The sequence below is a fragment of the Archocentrus centrarchus genome, chromosome 15 (genome assembly GCF_007364275.1).
Source record: "Archocentrus centrarchus isolate MPI-CPG fArcCen1 chromosome 15, fArcCen1, whole genome shotgun sequence".
NCBI lineage: Eukaryota > Metazoa > Chordata > Actinopteri > Cichliformes > Cichlidae > Archocentrus > Archocentrus centrarchus.
In genome coordinates this window covers 10,759,807-10,779,091 of record NC_044360.1, presented here as the reverse complement: position 1 = coordinate 10,779,091, position 19,285 = coordinate 10,759,807, and the positions used below count along the sequence as shown (strand labels likewise).

Genomic DNA, 19,285 nt, shown 5'->3' with positions numbered 1-19,285 from the left:
ACAGCTGTCAAACATCTAGTATGCATCTGAGGACAGATAAAACTATAAACTCTCTCATGCACATACAGGCACACACATGGCAGTAAAATGCTTTAGTCCAACAGCTCCTCTAGTACAGGTCAAAGTCATCATGTAGCCACATTAATATGCATGTCATTCTCCACAGCTGGCTGCAAAATGCGCACACACGTGCACGCACGCACACACACTCATTACCTCATCCTTTTAAAAAAAACACAGCAGCCAGTCATGAAGCCAGTGTGTAAATGCTGGCCAGCTGACAGACAAACACACTTAAACACAGATCAGAGCCAGAAGCAGCAGTAGACAGACACACTCAGGCCAGACACACATATGCACACTTAGATTGCACAAACTTGCATCCCGCAGCCTCCAGCACCACAGGGTATCGCCGCCACATCTGTGCCCATCTCAGACACCTCGGCTGTGGGCAGCGGGGGTGAGAGAGTGCCCTGAGCGGCTGGCATGGGCTGGCGTGGCCTTGGAGGTGAATAGTGTGGAAGGGAACAGCAGCCAGAGGATGACAGGAGGGACAGAGGGAAGAAAAGCAGAAGAATGTAGGAAGAAAGGAAAGAAAGAATAATGTTAAAGAGAGGACGATGATAGGATAAGATTACAGTGGGTGGCGTAATAAGATCAGTTTAAACTGAAGAGGATAGAGGAAAGACAGCTAAGGACAAATGAACAGGTGGTAGAAAAGATGAATATATGGACAGATAGGTGGGATGCAATGATAAAGAATAGCAGAGGACTTGATACAGAGATGGGGAGGGGAAAAAAAAGGATAGAATGATGCAGAAATAGACAGAAAGACGATGGAGGGGAGCCGGTAGTGCCTGTTGTGAGGACGGGTGCAGGGCACTGGCAGGTGGCACCAAGGCCAGGCTGTCCAGTGACCATCAGCCGCACTGTTGTGTTTGTGTATATGTGTGTATGTGTGCGTGTGTGTGTGTGCGCGCACGCCAGGGACAGAAGAAAGGCTCAGGCGCCATTTTGGCTCTGCTGGAGCTGTTGCTGGGCTGGGCACTGGCCTGGTGGCACAGAGCGGGCAGTGTGTTTGTGTGTGTGTGTTGCATTATGTTGTGGCATGCTTAACAGGATTAGAGGTGACCTAGTGAGGTCCAGTTGGTACCGGGACCATGGCACAGCGGTGCGCATGTGTGTTTATGTGTGTGTGGTTTGTATAATAGGATTAGCTGTTACCTGGTGCGGTACAGTTGGTGTGCTGGTCTGAACTGGACTGGATTGGGCTGAGCTGGGCAGGAGCTGGACAGAGGGGAGCACTGTGTGTGTGTGTGTGAGTGTGGTGGCATGTATAATAGGATTAGGTACTACCTGGTGAGGTGCAGTTGGCGCTGGGCATTTGCCAGCTGTTCTGCTAGGCTCAGGGCTTCGGCCTGCCATTGGCTCCCGTCCTTTTGGACCGCCTCCAGATGCTGCCGACAGCCAACCAGCTCTGAGCTCAGCCTTTCCACTTCCTGTCCCGCAGAGATGGAAGAAGAGAGGAGGTGAGGAAATCTTTCACAACAACCCACCTCATGCCCTCAGACAAACAAAACATTAAAACATGTTTACAACATCATGTAAAAGCTGACTAGGAGAAGAAAAAGATTTCATGTTTGATCGTTTCCAGTTGGTCAAGCAGTATTTTTACATATCAGAGCAACACTTATTCTAAATAAAGTGTAACTAGGATTTTCCCTCACACAGAATATCAAGCAATTATTTTAATTTAAAGGGACAGTTCACCCCAAAAATCAACCAGTACCTCTGGTCTTTACTGCCATTTATCCAAGTAGACTGCTTTGGTATGAGTTGCCCAGTTTTCTGCCTTTTCCTGAATATAATAGAGCTAAATGGCACTTGCCTTATGGTGTTCTGAGCACGTGTAATGCATTTGAAAGACTCAAAATCAAGCTCTTTCTAGAAATCATAACCAAGTTTTTTCCCCCCAAAAAATCCATAAACCTTGTTGTGAGCGGTTTTATGTAGAACTAATTGTTTTTATAATAGCATCTTCATGGAGAGTGATGCAGCTGCTGGCTGTCTTTTAGAAGCCAGAGCAGACATTTCTACAGTGGACAACTCATACAAAACAATTTATATGGCTTAACAGCACTAAAGGCCAAATGAAAAGCATGAAAAATTGATTCTGGTGTGAAATGTCCCTTTAACAGTCTGGCTAATTGATGCTTGTGCAAATGACTGGAGCTTAATTTGGAAAATTTTTGCTTTAAAATTAGTATTGCTTGCTGTGCTTCACCGCAGCCCCCTCTCATACAAAAAAAAAAAAAAAAAAAGACTGCTTATGAAATAATTAACTCTACTAAGTACTGGATCAGTAGTTGACTTAAATTTAAATCATATTAATCAAATAAATCTTTATTAATCAACACATCGTATGCAGACATACCTGCGCAGCCTTTTCCATCTGCCTGCTGGTCTTGGCGTTGAGCTCTCTGAGCTCTCTCTCTGCCTCCTCTTTCTTCAGCGCGGCCTGGCTGAGCTGATATCTCAGATCCACACATACCTATAGATGAAAAGCACTCAATAAATGCAGCTAGTCTTTTAATTAACAAATATTATTTCAAATATTTTCATTTATAGATTTTCTTTTTATCATGTCCTTACTTTGAAAACACCATCTAAATCATCAGACTGATTCTCCTGATTCTTTTTTTTACAGGCTTAATGATATAAACACCTTATGTTTTTATACTTATCTATTTGCTTAGAGTTTCACATCTCCTCCTCCTCCTAATTTCATTAATGAACTTTCAAACACTACAAAGCTAAGATCACTATTTTTTTTTTTTTTTTTTGGGGGGGGGGGGTCTAAAATACAGTGCGTGACCAACTTTTACACACTGGATAAGATAAGTGATGTTTAATCTCTAATCTTCTCTTAATAAGAGTAAAACATGAATTGAACAACAACAACCAAAAAAAATTGAAAAGTTTTGAGAAGCTCTTTGAATTATGTGAAAGATTTGGATCTGGCTGTTTGTTGTAGACCATGTACTTTTTTCCTTTTTCCTATTTTTTAATGATGAGAGGCTTGGATTTTGTGTGAACTCACACACTTTGTTTGCTGCGTTTGTCTTGTTTGCTTGTTTTGGGTTTTTTTCTGAAGACTTTCTCAGCCTCTGAATTGCCATGTGTTGAATGAGAGGAGCAGATTGTTGTTCGTTTTGCTTTTGATTCAGTTGGTTTCTTTTCGTTTTTGTTTGTGTACTAGAATTGTTCAAAATAAATACAAATATTAATGAAAGAAAAATATGCTCTTGCATTTACGTGTTCAAAAACTGAAAAATGTAAAAATGGAATAGATAATCTTTTGCTGCCATCCAGTGGATTTACAAAAGCATTGCGAGCAGACAGAGGAGTGCTCAGGAGTGCTCTTTTACACAGTTCTGCCTTTTTAAACAACAAAAGTGTAATTTTTCCAATACTGCTAAAGCCAAACCAATCCAGTTGTTCTGGATCATGCTTATTCAAAATACTCAGTGCTAACAAACTGCAAGCCATCAACAAAAAAATGCACAAACCGCAATACTGCACCTTTGTATTTTCTTGTTCCTGACTGGAAAGTGTGCGCAGCGTGTCCTCCAGCTGACTGGTCAGTGAACTCTTGTCTCTGTGAGCTCTGTCTAGCTGTCCTTCCAACTCAGCAATGCGCTGAGAAAGGCCAGACACCTGACAGACAAGCACAATACAGCAACTATTAGTACTATGCAAACAAATAGCAATGGGATGTTTCTATTTGTGTGTCAATATAGTGAGTTATAGTAATTCACAGACTACTGAACAGACAAGTTCTCTCTATATGAAAAAGTAAGACTCGCTGTATTCATCAGATCCTCCTTTTGGCTGCGGGCCTCAGCTCGGCCCTCCTCTCTGGCCTCAGCCAGTCTCTTCTGCAAACCGTGTGCTTCTCGGTCGAGCTGTTCCCGCTGTCGAGCCAGCTCCCTGGATAACTGCTCACATTGCACCTCCACCTGCATGTGTCACCAAAGGGTTAACAGTAATAACTAGCTGCATTAGAACAAATAAAAAAATAACTTAGGAAGAATTGTTTAGCTTAGTGCATAACCCAAACAAATAAAAACTGGTGTTGTGAGTCAATATTGAGGCTGCCAGGAAAAATATTTAAAAACTGAATATACAGCAAACAATGCTGAAACGTATTTTTGAATGATTATTATTTATATCTTTTATAAATGCACTGGCTAGTGTCTTATTCTTCTCATCTCTGGCTGCCTGCATATATCTTCTCAATGAGAAGAGAGTCAGCAAAGTGCTCAGAGCAGTATCACTATGCCTGACATGCACAGATGAATAAATTCAAAGTTTTTGGCTTTCTTTTGCCAAACAGACCTCCGGAAAATGTCATTAGACCCAAACTAAAACTAAACAAGCACACACCAACTAAAGCAGTGACGAATGACCTCTCATATGCTGTCTTCTTCATCACAGGGCTTACAGACAAATAGCGATTATAGACAAACTGACACAGTCTGATAAGTTAAGGTTGTTCATTTTCTACCTAAACTTAAGTATTCAGCAAGAAACCTATTGACAACTTCAAAGTTATTGGCAATGTTGGAATGCCCTCTAGTGGACATTTACATAAGCTTACGTATAAGCTTGTATACAGTGTGGGTAGCTATATTTATATAAATCTGAGCATTAAAAAATGTAAAGTAAAATTAGATGTATTCTGAATATTAATTACAATGTTAGCAGCTAACATTACATAAAGCAATGTTAGCAGCTACCATTGCTGCTAACATTACATAAAGCAATGTTAGCAGCAATGGTAGCTGGAAAATAACCTTATTGAATCTGTGTGTGTGTGTGTGTGTATGTGTGTGTTTCTCTGACCCTGGCTTTCTGCAGGTTTGCTTCCTCTGCCATCTCCACAGCCTGTTTGACCTGGAGACAAGCTGACCACTCCCTCTGTTGTGCCTCTTGCTGACTGGCCCTTACAGTACGCAGAGCCACCAGTAACTCATCACGCTCTCTGAGAGATCATCAGACCAAAACAACAACAACAAAATGCATGATCAGTGTTGATGGAACACATGAATTTAAAAAAAAAAAAAGAAGAAGAAGAATCTGAATGGTAAATGAAGTAATCCTGGACTAATGGCTGTGGTTTACACGGCTGCTAAATTCTGAGTGACTGAGTGCAGAAGTATTTGTACTACCACTGACTTTGTGAGTCTGTCAATAGCCTGGACATGCAAATTTGTGTGAGTCCCAGCCAACACAGCTTCATGCTGTGCACACTTCAGGCACAATCCTGCTACACGAGGAGCTCCATCAGCCCTCAGTGCATCTGCGGCCTGCTTCTCTCTGTGTCTCAGGCGAAGCTTCACCTCTTCACACTCCCTCTGACTGACTGACAGATCCTTCCTGAAGATATGATAAGGCAAAAGACAGGGAAAACTGTTATAAAATGGTTAATCAATTAAAAATTATTGATTTCCACAGACATAAAATACACTTGCTAGAGTTAAAAATGACTCAAGTTTTGCCACAGAAGGACTCAGTGATAGAAGATGAGCTTGTGTCAAAATGTAGGTATGCAATGACTTGCTTTGACCCCAACCTATCCCACATGACCCATGAAAGTTTACCCAGTATGCACTTTTTCAAGTTTTCTCCAGTGAATAATCAGAAGACAGATAAAACAATCAGATTGGAAACGGTTGTTTCTGTTACACTGCATCATAGACAGTAAATTGGTGCAATTTGGCTACTGAAACTATATATATAGTGATGCTCAAAGGTGGTTATTGAAAAACTCATGCAGAACAAAAAATTCTGTTATGCAGTCTGACACTGAGTGGGTGTAAAGTTGATCTGGTTGTAGTTTTAAATAGAGCTTAAATGTCTTTCTCAGCCCTGAAAATTTTATGACGACCTCAAAAATGCTGGGGGAAAAAAAATAAATAAATAAAAAGAGCATTTTATTTTGACCTACTCCTCTGTAGTCTGAGGGCTTATAACTTAGAAAAAAGAAACAAAAAATACAAAGGCAAAATTTTCCAGGGTGTCATTAAAAACACTCAAGTGACTAAACAAAAAAATCTGCAGACTCTGAGGGTGTCAGGTGGGAGGAACTGATCTTTTCTTCAATGAATGACCCAGATGAGTATTGCTCTTTTGATGCCACAGTCACTGGTTACAAAGAACTAACCTGAGAGCGATGACCTGCGCCTCCAAGCTTTCCATCTGGGCCTGGTAGATCACTTTCAGTTTTTCCTGGTGAGCACAAACATTTGAACCTAACTTTGGAACACAACAGTAAACTGGATGCAATTAAACATAATGGGGTGCTATTATGATTTTTGCAACACTTTCATATATAAATGTATTTTTAAATAAAGGCATTCATGTTCTCATCTTTAGAGTTTCACTTGGGGAAATTAGCAAAAGAGTGCAGAAAACACAAATTGATAATATAATCTGGAACCATTGTGTATTATTCTCTGATGACGGCTGAGGCGAAGGAGAAGAGATTCATCTTTCCTACCAGCTCATTTTTCCATGTGTTGTGTTCTTCTTTCTGTAGCACACTGTGGTCTCTAATGGAGGCTATGTGGCTGTTGGCAATAGTTTCATTCATCTGAGGAAAACATCAGAACAGGTTTTTCATCGTGATCTTTAATTTGAAAGATGCTCTTTTGATCCTCAACTTAAATCTGTTGAACAGTAAAAATATGGGTACTTTACACTACTTAACAAAAAAAATTAAGTCTGTCTGCATTTATATGTTAGCAACTATCTGCAAACTTTCGCTAACCTGTCAGAGAGGCTGCAGTCAGTCTGAGTCAGGCCGTGGTTGTTGGGAGACAGGTTGCCTCCCACAAAACAACCTGTGTAATCACCTTGCGATGGAAAGTGGTCATTGCACCTACAGTGCCTTGCGAAAGTATTCGGCCCCCTTGAACTTTTCAACCTTTTGCCACATTTCAGGCTTCAAACATAAAGATGAAATTTTAATTTTTTGTGAAGAATCAACAACAAGTGGGACACAATCGTGAAGTGGAATGAAATTTATTGGATGTGTCAAACTTTTTTAACAAATAAAAAACTGAAAAGTGGGGCGTGCAATATTATTCGGCCCCTTTACTTTCAGTGTAGCAAACTCACTCCAGAAGTTCAGTGAGGATCTCTGAATGATCCAATGTTGTCCCAAATGACTGATGATGATAAATAGAATCCACCTGTGTGTAATGAAGTCTCCGTATAAATGCACCTGCTCTGTGATAGTCTCAGGGTTCTGGTCAAAGCGCAGAGAGCATCATGAAGACCAAGGAACACACCAGGCAGGTCCGAGATACTGTTGTGGAGAAGTTCAAAGCCGGATTTGGATACAAAAAGATTTCCCAAGCTTTAAACATCTCAAGGAGCACTGTGCAAGCAATCATATTGAAATGGAAGGAGTATCAGACCACTGCAAATATACCAAGACCCGGCCGTCCCTCTAAACTTTCATCTCAAACAAGGAGACGACTGATCAGAGATGCAGCCAAGAGGCCCATGATCACTCTGGATGAACTGCAGAGATCTACAGCTGAGGTGGGAGAGTCTGTCCATAGGACAACAATTAGTCATACACTGCACAAATCTGGCCTTTATAGAAGAGTGGCAAGAAGAAAGCCATTTCTCAAAGATATCCATAAAAAGTCTCGTTTAAAGTTTGCCACAAGCCACCTGGGAGACACACCAAACATGTGGAAGAAGGTGCTCTGGTCAGATGAAACCAAAATCAAACTGTTTGGCCACAATGCAAAACGATATGTTTGGCGTAAAAGCAACACAGCTCATCACCCTGAACACACCATCCCCACTGTCAAACATGGTAGTGGCAGCACCTGTCCCTGTCCCTGCTTTTCGTCAGCAGGGACAGGGAAGATGGTCGAAATTGATGGGAAGATGGATGGGGCCAAATACAGGACCATTCTGGAAGAAAACCTGTTGGAGTCTGCAAGAGACCTGAGACTGGGATGGAGATTTATCTTCCAACAAGACAATGATCCAAAACATAAAGCCAAATCTACAATGGAATGGTTCACAAATAAACGTATCCAGGTGTTGGAATGGCCAAGTCAAAGTCCAGACCTGAATCCAATCGAGAATCTGTGGGAAGAGCTGAAGACTGCTGTTCACAAACGCTCTCCATCCAACCTCACTGAGCTCGAGCTGTTTTGTGAGGAAGAATCGGCAAGAATTTCAGTCTCTCGATGTGCAAAACTGATAGAGACATACCCCAAGACACTTGCAGCTATAGTTGCAGCAAAAGGTGGCGCTACAAAGTATTAAAGCAAGGGAGCCGAATAATATTGCACGCCCCACTTTTCAGTTTTTTATTTGTTAAAAAAGTTTGACACATCCAATAAATTTCATTCCACTTCACGATTGTGTCCCACTTGTTGTTGATTCTTCACAAAAAATTAAAATTTTATATCTTTATGTTTGAAGCCTGAAATGTGGCAAAAGGTTGAAAAGTTCAAGGAGGCCGAATACTTTCGCAAGGCACTGTACTTGCAATCTGTCTCCAACATCACAAAAATTCAATGCAACCACTGATTTTTCCTAGTTTTTTTTTTTTTTTTTTTTTTTTTACACATTTCTTCCTTCTTTCAGCTGCTGCCTTTAGGGGGCTCCACAGCGGCTCATCTGCCACCATCTCACTCTATCCCTAGCATCCTCCTCTGTCACACCAACCCTGTGCATGTCCTCCATCAGTAATCCATGAATCTTTCCTCTTCCTCTTTTCCTCCTACCTGGCAGCTCCATATTCAGCATCCTATGTCCACTATATTCATTATCCCTTGTCTGCACATGTCCAAACTATCTAGTTGCAAGGAGGTTGCTGACCTATTTTTACTTCAGTGTGACTGAGCAATAAGGCAATGTCAGTCTTTCTTATAACATCTTTTATTTAAACACTATTATGTTTGTATGCTGCTCAAAAAAATTAAAGGAACGCGTTTTTATCAGAGTATAGCATCAAGACAATTAAACTTATCTTGTTAATGAAATTACCAACTGGTGCACTAGAGGGGGAACAAAGACAACCCCAAAGCAGGAATGGTTTTACAGCTGGAGGCCACTGACATTTTTCTCTCGTCTCCTGACCCTTTTTTCGCTAGCTTTACATTTGGCTAGCATCAGTGTCACTGCTGGTAGCATGAGGTGATACCTGGACCCGACAGAGGTTGCACAGGTACTCCAACTCCTCCAGGATAGCACATCAATACATACCAAATCTGCTGTGTCTCTTAGTGCAGTCATGGAGGAGATTCCAGGAGACAGGCAAGTTACTTTAAGTGAGCTGGACAGGGCTGAATGTCCTTGACCCATCAGCAGGACTGGTATCTGCTTCTTTGTGCAAGGAGGAACAGGGTGAGCACTACCAGAGCCCTACAAAATGACCTCCAGCATGCCACTGGTGTGAATGTTTCTGACCAAACAATCAGAAACAGACTTCCTCTAGTGTCCCCTATGCTCACTGCCCAGCACTGTGGAGCCTGACTGGCATTTGCCATAAAATACCAGAATTGACAGGTCCACCACTGGTGTCCTGTGCTTTTCACAGATGAGAGCAGGTTCACCCTGACCACATGTGACAGACGTGAAAGAGTCAGGAGAAACTGTGGAGAACGTTATGCGGCCTGTGACATCATTCAGCACATCTGGTTTGGTGGTGGGTCAGTGGAGGCACGTTCATGGAGGGACACACAGACCTCTACAGGCTAGGCAACAGCACCCTGTGGGTATTGGGTTCCTCCTGGTGTATGACAATGCCCGGGCCTCATATGGCGAGAGTACGCATGCAGTTCCTGACTGCCCCCCAAGCTCACCTGACATAAATCCAATTTTTGAAATCTGACAATAAAAACAATTCTGGGACAATATGTTTTGCTCCACCCAACACCACCAGGTTGCACCTCAGACTGTCCGGGAGCTCAGTGATGCCCTGGTCCAGATCTGGGAGATCATACAAGATGCTGTCGTCTCATTAGGAGCATGCCCCGACATTGTCTGGGATGCATACAAGCACATGGAAGCCATACAAACTACTGAGTACCATTTTGAGTTGCTGCAATAAAATTGCAGTAAAATTGACTAGCCTGATGCATCATTTTTTCACTTTGATTTTTGGGCATCTTTGAACCATCAAACAATGTGTTATCCCTTCATTCCTAACACATTACATCTGATGTGTTTTCTTTACATTTTTTTGAGCCGTGTGCCATATGTGCCCTCACTTTTACATACATCACCCACATTTTCACAAACACAAAAATCAAACCAATGATTTTCATACGTGCAAAACTTACCATGGAGTTTCGGATCGTGTAATCTTTCAGAGACTCATCCACAGCTCTGGCTTTCAGTTCTGAATGCAACTTCTCATTTTCCACCACCACTACTCTAATCCGCTGTTTCATTCCCTCCAGCTCCTCCTGAAGTCACACAAACACAGAAACCAGTTAACACTCATTCAGATCGGCACATTAGTAATGAGGGATGCACACACTTGTACATTTGTGCGCACAGACCTTACAGAATTTGACCTCAGCTTCTAGATGTTGAATGTATTCTGACTTGTGAAACACTGGAACCAAATCCTGAAAGGCAGGTAAACTGGACTTCCCCTCCTGCTGCACTCTCTCACAGGGGAGTTAAAAAAAAACAATTTTTGTCAGTGACTGATTTTTAACAAGTTCTCAATAGTTATTACATAACACTTCATGTCATGTAGACATCTCTGCCTCAATAAACATACACACCAAGACTCCCTGGTGCTTACTGAAATGACTAAAGACTAAAACTAAGGACGTTTCAGGTTTTTTTTTTTATTTCAATTTGTTTCGTAAGCACACAATATAATTTCACTTAGTTTTCACATCCTATTTTTAGTTTTTAATTTAGTTTTAGTGAACTAGTAAAAGCTTGATACTGCTACTACATTCAAGTATGGAGAATGGATCCTATTCTGAGAGAGAGCTCTGCAGCAGACCTTTATCAGCTCTAATGCACTTAAATGTTTAACCATGCAAAACTGCTCATTCTACCTTGGATGGAGACTGTTTCTTAGACGGGGAGAGAGCTGTGGGAATTTCTCTGCCCTGCTTAAGCAGAAGGCTCTTCAGCTGATTAACTACAAAGCCAAAAGACACAAAAATGAGTATGCACGCACACATAAACACTTCATTAAAACTTGTCTAAAAAAGACTGTGAAAGGAAATCTCCCAGTGGTTCACTATAAGAGTCTCTGCCAGACAACCACATCACAACTAATCATTAAGTCTTGATGCAGAAACATTTCATCACTCACCCAAGCAAGTCCTTCAGTCTCAGCTGACTGCAGGTTTCCCAACTGGATAAACAGTAGAATTGCATAATTTAGCACCATTGCCTAACAATGAGATAGCCATGAGATCAGTTTCCAAGCGAACACCATCCCCAAAGAAACAATGGCCAGGAAAGATGAAGAACATCGAATCAAAGAGGGATATGATGAGCAGGGAGTCAAGGAGGTCATCTCTAAACAGAGGAGGGGGCCTAAGTGTGCATCTTTCACTATCTTAAAATGCTGTGATTGCAGCCTTTCCTCAATGCTCTGTGCATAATACTCACAGCCATCGATCAATGGTAATGACAGTTTGCATATTAACAATCATGAAACTGAGCTCGTGGCTCATTGTTAGGCAATGGTGCTAATTTCCATCATTAGGCAACTGTACTGTTTCTAAGGTTGGGAAAACCTGCAGTCAACTGAGACTGAAGAAGTCACTCTGATCGGTGATGAAATGTGTCTCCCACTGAAAACGCTGCATTCAGATGAACAGAACTGACTTTCTGGGTAGTCACTGAGTCACCTGCTTCACTCTGTGACTTTTGGCTCCATGCAGCCTTGTCCTCTTCGGCCATGGTGGTGGTGAAGCGGTCTTCACTGCCACCTCTGACCTCCTCCGCCTGCTCTTCATCCGGGTCCAGCTGCTGCAGTGCACTGCTCAGCTGCTGGATGCTCTGGTTGGCCCGCTCTGAATTGAGCATACACATAGACACCAATGTAATACAGTATATAATTTCTTTGATCCATAAGAACTAAGTTCAGTTGAACTTACTTAAACAAAAGATGTGTAAATGTGTGCATCATCTGGTTTGATTAGTCTTCTTCTCTGATAGCATACAGAATATCTTTAGGTTTTGACCTTTTGGGCTAACAATGCCTTAGGATTTGTTTAAAGGCAGTTTATAAATCACAAATTAATCAGGTCATCAAGAAAACAGCCTACAGATGAAATCAATTAATCAATCAATCAAACCCTAGTTGTGCAGCACAGCTCATGCATGTTCAGGCACTTTAAAGTGTTTCAACAGCATACAACAAAATAAGTAGATTAAAATAAAGTCATGTCTATACAGCATACAACTTCTGGCCAAGTACACAAAGGTAGGTGGCACTTGCATAAAAAAAGTTTACAAATCTCAAGTTCATTTTCCTTCGGCCAATTTGTGGCTAAAATAAAGTTATTTATAAATAAAGTTATTTCTCCAGTTTCGTCTCAATCTAGCTAGGATAGCGTCCTAAAATTAAAGATTTAGAGATTCCATTGCACTTTTTAATTTACAAGTACAAGAGAGATCCAGATTAAATGTTCATAGCTGAAAAACACATTCAGGTTCTGTTAAAAAACTAATTAATTAAGAAAAAATCTTGATTTATTCAACACAAATTTCTCTATAACCAACTTTGAGCATATGCGACATATCATAGTTTCAGGAACAAATCTGCACCAATTAAATCTCCTGAATTATATTCAGGGGAGAGGATTTCAAAATGTGCATTTGTGGCAAACTTTCAAGGGACATATTACTGTATGTGACAAGGTTATAGCATATGACAGGTTATAGCATATGAAAGGTCTCATTTTTTTTTCCTGCAATTTGATGCCAGACTCATCTTCTACATATGAATCCTTCTGTGTCACAACAGTTTTCTAATACTGTCATATTCTAATACTCACAAATGAAATATAACTTCATTAGTGTTCAAACACCGTTAGGTTTTTGTGTGTGTGTGTGTGTGTGTGTGTGTGTATAGAGGGGCCTGGATTCGGAATTTGAGACTTCATTTTCTTTTCAGCTTTTGTTTTCTCTTGTCTTAAGACTGCACTTGTGTTTAGTGAAGAGTCCTCATCTGCTGCTGCAGCAGCAACAGGTGGCGGTGATGTGCCTTTTACCTGACCTATTCCCACATTAACAATTGCTATTTTTTCGCAACATGCCTCTTGAGATAATGCAAGTAAGTAAACTTCTATGTATATGTAATGTTCTAATAGGCTCTAACAGTACAACTTTCAGAGACCGAGTCAGCTTTATCTTACTGTGTGAGCTAGCGAACCATCTAACGACTATCTCTTGAGCTGCTCATTCAAACAGGTTAGCAAATGTAGCACCATAAAACATTAACATACGCCTCAGCTCCTTTTGCCTAGTGCACGGCTGCTCTGCTTCATCTTCTTCCGAGTCTGTCGGTTTCATGGATGTATAACCGTCGTTAAATCACACTGTTATAGTAAGGAAACATGCTAGGCTATGCACAGCAACCACAACAACAACCATCATAGCGAGCACGACGTAACGGTCATCAAATCCCGATGAGGGTGTGCTTACTTTATACCCCGAGAACAGAGTTCCCGTTTCGGTGTAGCGAATCTTAGTCTGTATGTCACCGCCCCTGCGAAGAATCAAGTCAGCTTGTACCCTGAAACCAAATCGAGGCAGCCATCAGGTTATGGGTCACGCTTCCGTAAACACAAGTAGATGCTGGGAATTGTAGTTGTTTTTTGTAGTCAGTTTTATGCTACGCGGATGGGAGACTACAAAAATGTTCATTTTAATACATTTAATACATGTTTAAGTAATATAACAACTTATGACTTTTAATTAATCATTATGAATTGACTATATTAATAATTATAGTAATATTTTTTGCAAATAACCTCCTGAATATGTTATAAACCTTAAGTTGCATAATTATACATAGTTTTTTTAAAAAGTACTGGATTTTGATTCTAGGTTTTAAATAAATAATCCACAGTATTTGTGAACAAAAACAATTTCTCTTACATGTTTACAATGTTACAAAAAACATCACAAAATTAGAAATGTGTTTTAATCAAAGCAAGTAGGCAACATTTAATGTTAAGCTACCTTCCTTATTATTTATAAATAGGAAATAGTAGTAGTACACTATATTTTTAAGTAGTACAAGTTAAGTTATTTGCATGTGTCCATTTGGGCATTTCTCAGTTTTAAATAATAAATGGACTGGTAGCACCTTTCTACTCTATTTGAGCACTCAAAGCACTTTAGTACTACAAGCCTCATTCACCTTTTTCTATGCCTAAACAACATTTACACACTCACACTCCCATCGTTGCATCATTGGTAACTTAGTGTTCAGTATCTTGCTGCCCAGGTTACTTTAATACGCAGACTAGAGGCCAGGGATCAAACCACTGACCTTCCAATTAACAGATAACTCACTCTACCTCCTGAGCTGCCTCGGTTTACACAAAAAATTTAGAGCTGTCTACTAGTTAAAAAATCCTTTACTGCAGTTTTAGAAAAATACATACATGTGACTAAGTACATATCTAACTTTGTTAGATTTGACAAAATAAAACTTTTAATTATAATTATCTCTGTGGGAAAATTACTGCTGCCGACTGTGATGTAGATGAAAATATAAACAACTAAAACAGCTTAGTGCAGAATTTTATGTTCAGCTAAAATCAATTTCAGGTAAGTTAAGAGTCCTGAAACTACAGTGTTAATGAGTTTCTGCATGGTGTTTGGCAGTGATCTGCTGCTTGTTACTTTCACATCTCCTATCATTGCCTCCTATCAGACACTCCAGTGACTCACTGTCAAGCACTCCTACAAGTATACACATACTTGTACACTATGATAGGATTACTGATTCCGAGGAACAACTGTGTGATTGCTTGTTGGATCACTTGGAACTACGTTTATAAAACAGCAGGACATCTGGTTATGAAATTGTGAACGTTTCACAGATGTAAATCTGTAACACTGTTACCTCCTGTATTAAAATAAATAGTGTATAAGATACTCTAATTTAACTGTAAACCAAGATAAGGCCATTTTTAGGTGTCCTTTACTGCATTTGTCTGTGAGGCATTTGTAATCATATTAAGTATTTTAATAGATAGGAAATATGAATGCAGCACATATTATATTTGGTTTTAATATTTTTGTTAATAATCACAATTTACTTGACTGTTTACAGCAAACTAAAAGTCTATTCACTAATGAAAGTTATGAGATGTGGCTGAAAGCCACAGAAGAAATCTAAATGAGCAAATCTAGGTCTCAGGATTTTTTTATGTTAAGATACTGTTTACCAGGCAGGTTAGGGGAGCTATGAGGATGAAACACATTTATAAACAGGATAAACAGCAGATCCTGACACCTCTCAATATATACTGAGAGGTGTTGGGATCTCTGCACCCTTCTCTGTGACCAGCTATGCTCCTCTAAATGGTTGCTTTGTTTTGTACCTACAGTTCTGACAGATCTGGGGGAAACAGCATTTTCTTACTGAGCACCTTGGATATGGAATAATTTACAGAAAGATCTGAATTTAAACACGCCTCTATCTACTGGTGAATTTGAAAGCATTAATAAGGAATGCAGTGAAAGAGACTTGTGGATGTTTTGAGAAGCCACTTAATGTTCTAATGTTTTATGTTATGGGGTTTTTGTGGATTTTATATTTTATGTTGTATTTGTAGCCTTTTTGAGATGTTCTGAGTTTGCATGGCTGCCACCTTGACCAGGTCTGCTGGCAGAGATTGTGATCTCAATGGCACTTCCTGGTAAAATAAAAGTAATAATAATAATAATCACAGCTGCGATATTTTAAGGGTAAATTATTTATTTACTTTCAAAGACCGTATATAGTTAACAAATACATGCGCAAACACTTTAAGTGTTCCTTTATCTGTGTTGCAAACAATTTCATGTTCTTTTTTTTCTGCTTATAAATGCCAGATAAAGAGGGATAAATCATATTTTATGCTGCATGTACAAATTATACCTTAGATTCTATATAAATTATAATTTTAATGGTTTGTGTGAAGAGCCTGAGAATGTCATTAACAATCAAAGACTCACAAGACAGTGCAAATCAAGCACACTATATTCTGCGTATTTCAACTCCCTCTATAACCTAAACTTAAATCCTGCCTCAGTTTCCAGGAAAATCGCAACACTTGGGAGTTTGAAAAAAAAAAAGAAAAGAAAAACGCACTTAGTTGGTGCGTGTTTATATGATACTGTACGGGTTGATGGGTGTGCCTTTTGTTCGCTGCTTACAAAAGGGTCAGACAAAGGTAACCATGGATACACCCTCTTCCTATTGCACAACAGCAGATAACTTCCTGCTGAATGAGCTTCGGCTGTACTTTTGATTTTTGCGACATCTCGGTTTTCAAAGAAGAGGCAGTGAGTCAGTTTGCCAGATTCATTCATGAACGCACATTGTGCCGTGATCTTGGTTTGACATTTTTCATTCACAGTTTACTGATGACAGCTTAAACACAGAGTTTGGGCTGCTGCTTTTTTTCCCTGCGTAAACCAGAGCATCATGCACAAATACCAAGAACATCAAGATGAAAACCTTTCTTGTGTAACCCTTGTGTTTACACATTTGAGAGTTTGATATCCTCTTAATAAAGTCTGGATTACCAACCGGGGAAACCTGGAAGGTCACCAAACTCCCAAGTGTACCAGAGCTCCTCTTTCATTGCCTGTTTAAGGAAGTTCTGCTAATGCTTCACCTTTTTCACTACAGCACAGAGTGCTTCTGCAGCCATTTTGAATTAAACTGAAGAAGCTGCTGTTGCTGCAGGGTTAAAAGGGACACAACAACACATTTTTGCCCCTGGGTTACTTGACAAGTTAATCAAGCCTAGCAGCCTGGAGCTATACAGCGTTTAGTCATGTTAGTCCTTGTCCTAAATACTAATTTTATAAAGTTAGGAATTTATTGGCTCTGGTACGTTACAGTTTGAATGGCTTATGTATGCTCTTGCATACATTTTCCTAACTGCAAACTTGTTCATATGGCCTAAATCATCTCTGTCAGTATCAGTTATTCACAGATGTCTGGCAATAAAAATAGGCCGCTTGTAATCTGCAACTCATAGAATTATATATTCTGTATATGAATAGAAAAGTCTGCTGCACCACATTCATGAGGCACCTTAAGTGAAACAATGCTTGTCTGTTTGTCAGAGAAACTGTTTTACAAGAGTGTTTGCATGTTGGGGTATTTCCAGGAAACCGCATCAGCCTGTGAATCTCCCCACGCACAAACCTTGCAGTCCTACGTTTGTTAAATGTCACCACTGGCCTATTATATATAACTATTAACCATGTCACCCCTCACTCCAAATTCCCCCCTCCCACCGTATGACCCACTCCTCCTGAGTAAGCTACGTTTTCTTGTATGAAAGTAGGGGTTCCTTTCTTTCTTTCTCTTTTCTTTCTTTCTTTTTTTTTTTAGCACATCAGCCTTAAAATAACCCGGAAATAAGCATACAGTGACCAAAAAAAAAAAAAGAAAAGCACAGAAGGAAAAAACCTTATTATTTGTGCTTCTTTGCATGGAAATCTGCATAACTGACAAAAGAAAAAAGAACATCAAAGGTGGAGAGAGGGGGAAAAAAAACAAACAGCTAACCCAGTTAGACATATGGGAAAATGGTGCACTCTGCCACATCTAAATCAGGCCTCAGTAATCATTTATCTGCCGGTTTTTGCAGCACCCACTGTACTTCCTACACTGGAGAATGATTTGGTACCAACAGAGCGCAAGTGCTTTTCTGCTGAAACAGTGTTAAGCAATACGCGACTTAGTAAAGAAAGGCAATAAGAAGAAGGTTGAGTCTCAGAGAACACAGGCATATTACATGTGCAAGTGCGTGCAGGCAAGGACACACGATAGTGTTCATATACTGTATTCTATAACAGTGAAAGCAAACTCTTAACTGCCCTCCTAACCAGCCACAAGGAAAAAAAATAGAATAAAACAAAAACAAAACACATTTGTAATGTTTCTAATAACAAGTTGAGAAGAATTATGTCTGTCTTTTCTTTTTTCTTTGCCTATCTTGACAACCATTTATCCATTTTGCCTTAAGCTTTGCGTGTGTTGCTTGAGTAAGTGTGATGCCAAGTTTGGATGAATTTTTCCCATATTTTCGCTAAAAATACTCTCCAACCGCTGTTTCCCCTAAAGCAGCGGCCGCCTGCTCCACTCTGTGTGTGTCGGGGGAGGGATACACACACACATACACACACACACACACACATACACACAGGTATGTTTGGCCAAAACTTTTACCCTAACTCAATCTATAACATTAAAACAGTCTTTAAAAGGGAGTAAGAAAAAAAAAAAAAAGCTCTAACTTTTACATTCCTGTAGCTTCCTTCAGCTGCTCCTTTATTCACAGTGGATCACCACAGTGGATGGAACTACATATTTTTACACCAGATGACCTTCTTGATGAAACCTGCCCAGGGATTTGTGCTTCCTCTCTATCTATGAACAATGGAACTTTCACGTTGGGTATAAAAAATGATAGGGTTGGGGTCATCACTGATGATGGGTTAGACCTCAGAGGATTAATGTTTGCCTGAATGTGATGCATTTGGGGGACATCAGTAAGTTGTGGCTTCAAAAACTTGTATTAATTTCTCCCTTACTGGAGACTGCACTTGTTGACATGAGGCAGCCCCTTAATATGATCTCAACCAGCATAATAAATCCAGATACAATCCAGATTCTACATTTCAACCTCAAATAGGACATTGGAGAAACTAAAGATGTCAAAATATAGCCACACAAGTGCATACATGCACACACACAGACAAACAAAATAACAACAGAGCCAAGAACGACATTAGTCAGATTTCAGATTTCTTAATAAAAATAATTCATTTCAGGACGACATATAAATAATTATCGAGTCACACAATACAGATATTTTGATATGAATAAATACTTAACAAATAAAACCAGGCTTTTTTCATACAATACCCTATTGTCAAAAAGTCACACAAAGAAACTTCCACACCATTTGCATGTTTTGTTACACCTTCTGCTCTTAAGTCGATGCTCTTCCTACTGTTGGAATGT

The 19,285-nt window shown here is 39.9% G+C and overlaps 1 protein-coding gene across 3 annotated transcripts in view; it reads right to left on the bottom strand.

Moving 5' to 3' along the window:
* Nucleotides 1-13,862, bottom strand: part of sdccag8 (SHH signaling and ciliogenesis regulator sdccag8) — a 55,184-nt gene extending 41,322 nt beyond the window's left edge. The window contains exons 1-13 of one of the 3 annotated variants that reach the window (XM_030748549.1): nucleotides 13,726-13,862; nucleotides 11,925-12,089; nucleotides 11,118-11,203; nucleotides 10,602-10,712; nucleotides 10,380-10,505; nucleotides 6,563-6,655; nucleotides 6,227-6,291; nucleotides 5,239-5,439; nucleotides 4,906-5,044; nucleotides 3,867-4,019; nucleotides 3,583-3,717; nucleotides 2,435-2,551; nucleotides 1,357-1,499 (exon numbers count right to left, since the gene is read on the bottom strand). In XM_030748549.1, the coding sequence (XP_030604409.1) occupies nucleotides 1,357-1,499; nucleotides 2,435-2,551; nucleotides 3,583-3,717; nucleotides 3,867-4,019; nucleotides 4,906-5,044; nucleotides 5,239-5,439; nucleotides 6,227-6,291; nucleotides 6,563-6,655; nucleotides 10,380-10,505; nucleotides 10,602-10,712; nucleotides 11,118-11,203; nucleotides 11,925-11,976 (1,421 nt within the window). In that variant the 5' untranslated portion in view covers nucleotides 11,977-12,089; nucleotides 13,726-13,862. The other 2 variants (XM_030748546.1, XM_030748548.1) reach the window with 2 other exon arrangements.
* Nucleotides 13,863-19,285: the final 5,423 nt, after the last annotated feature.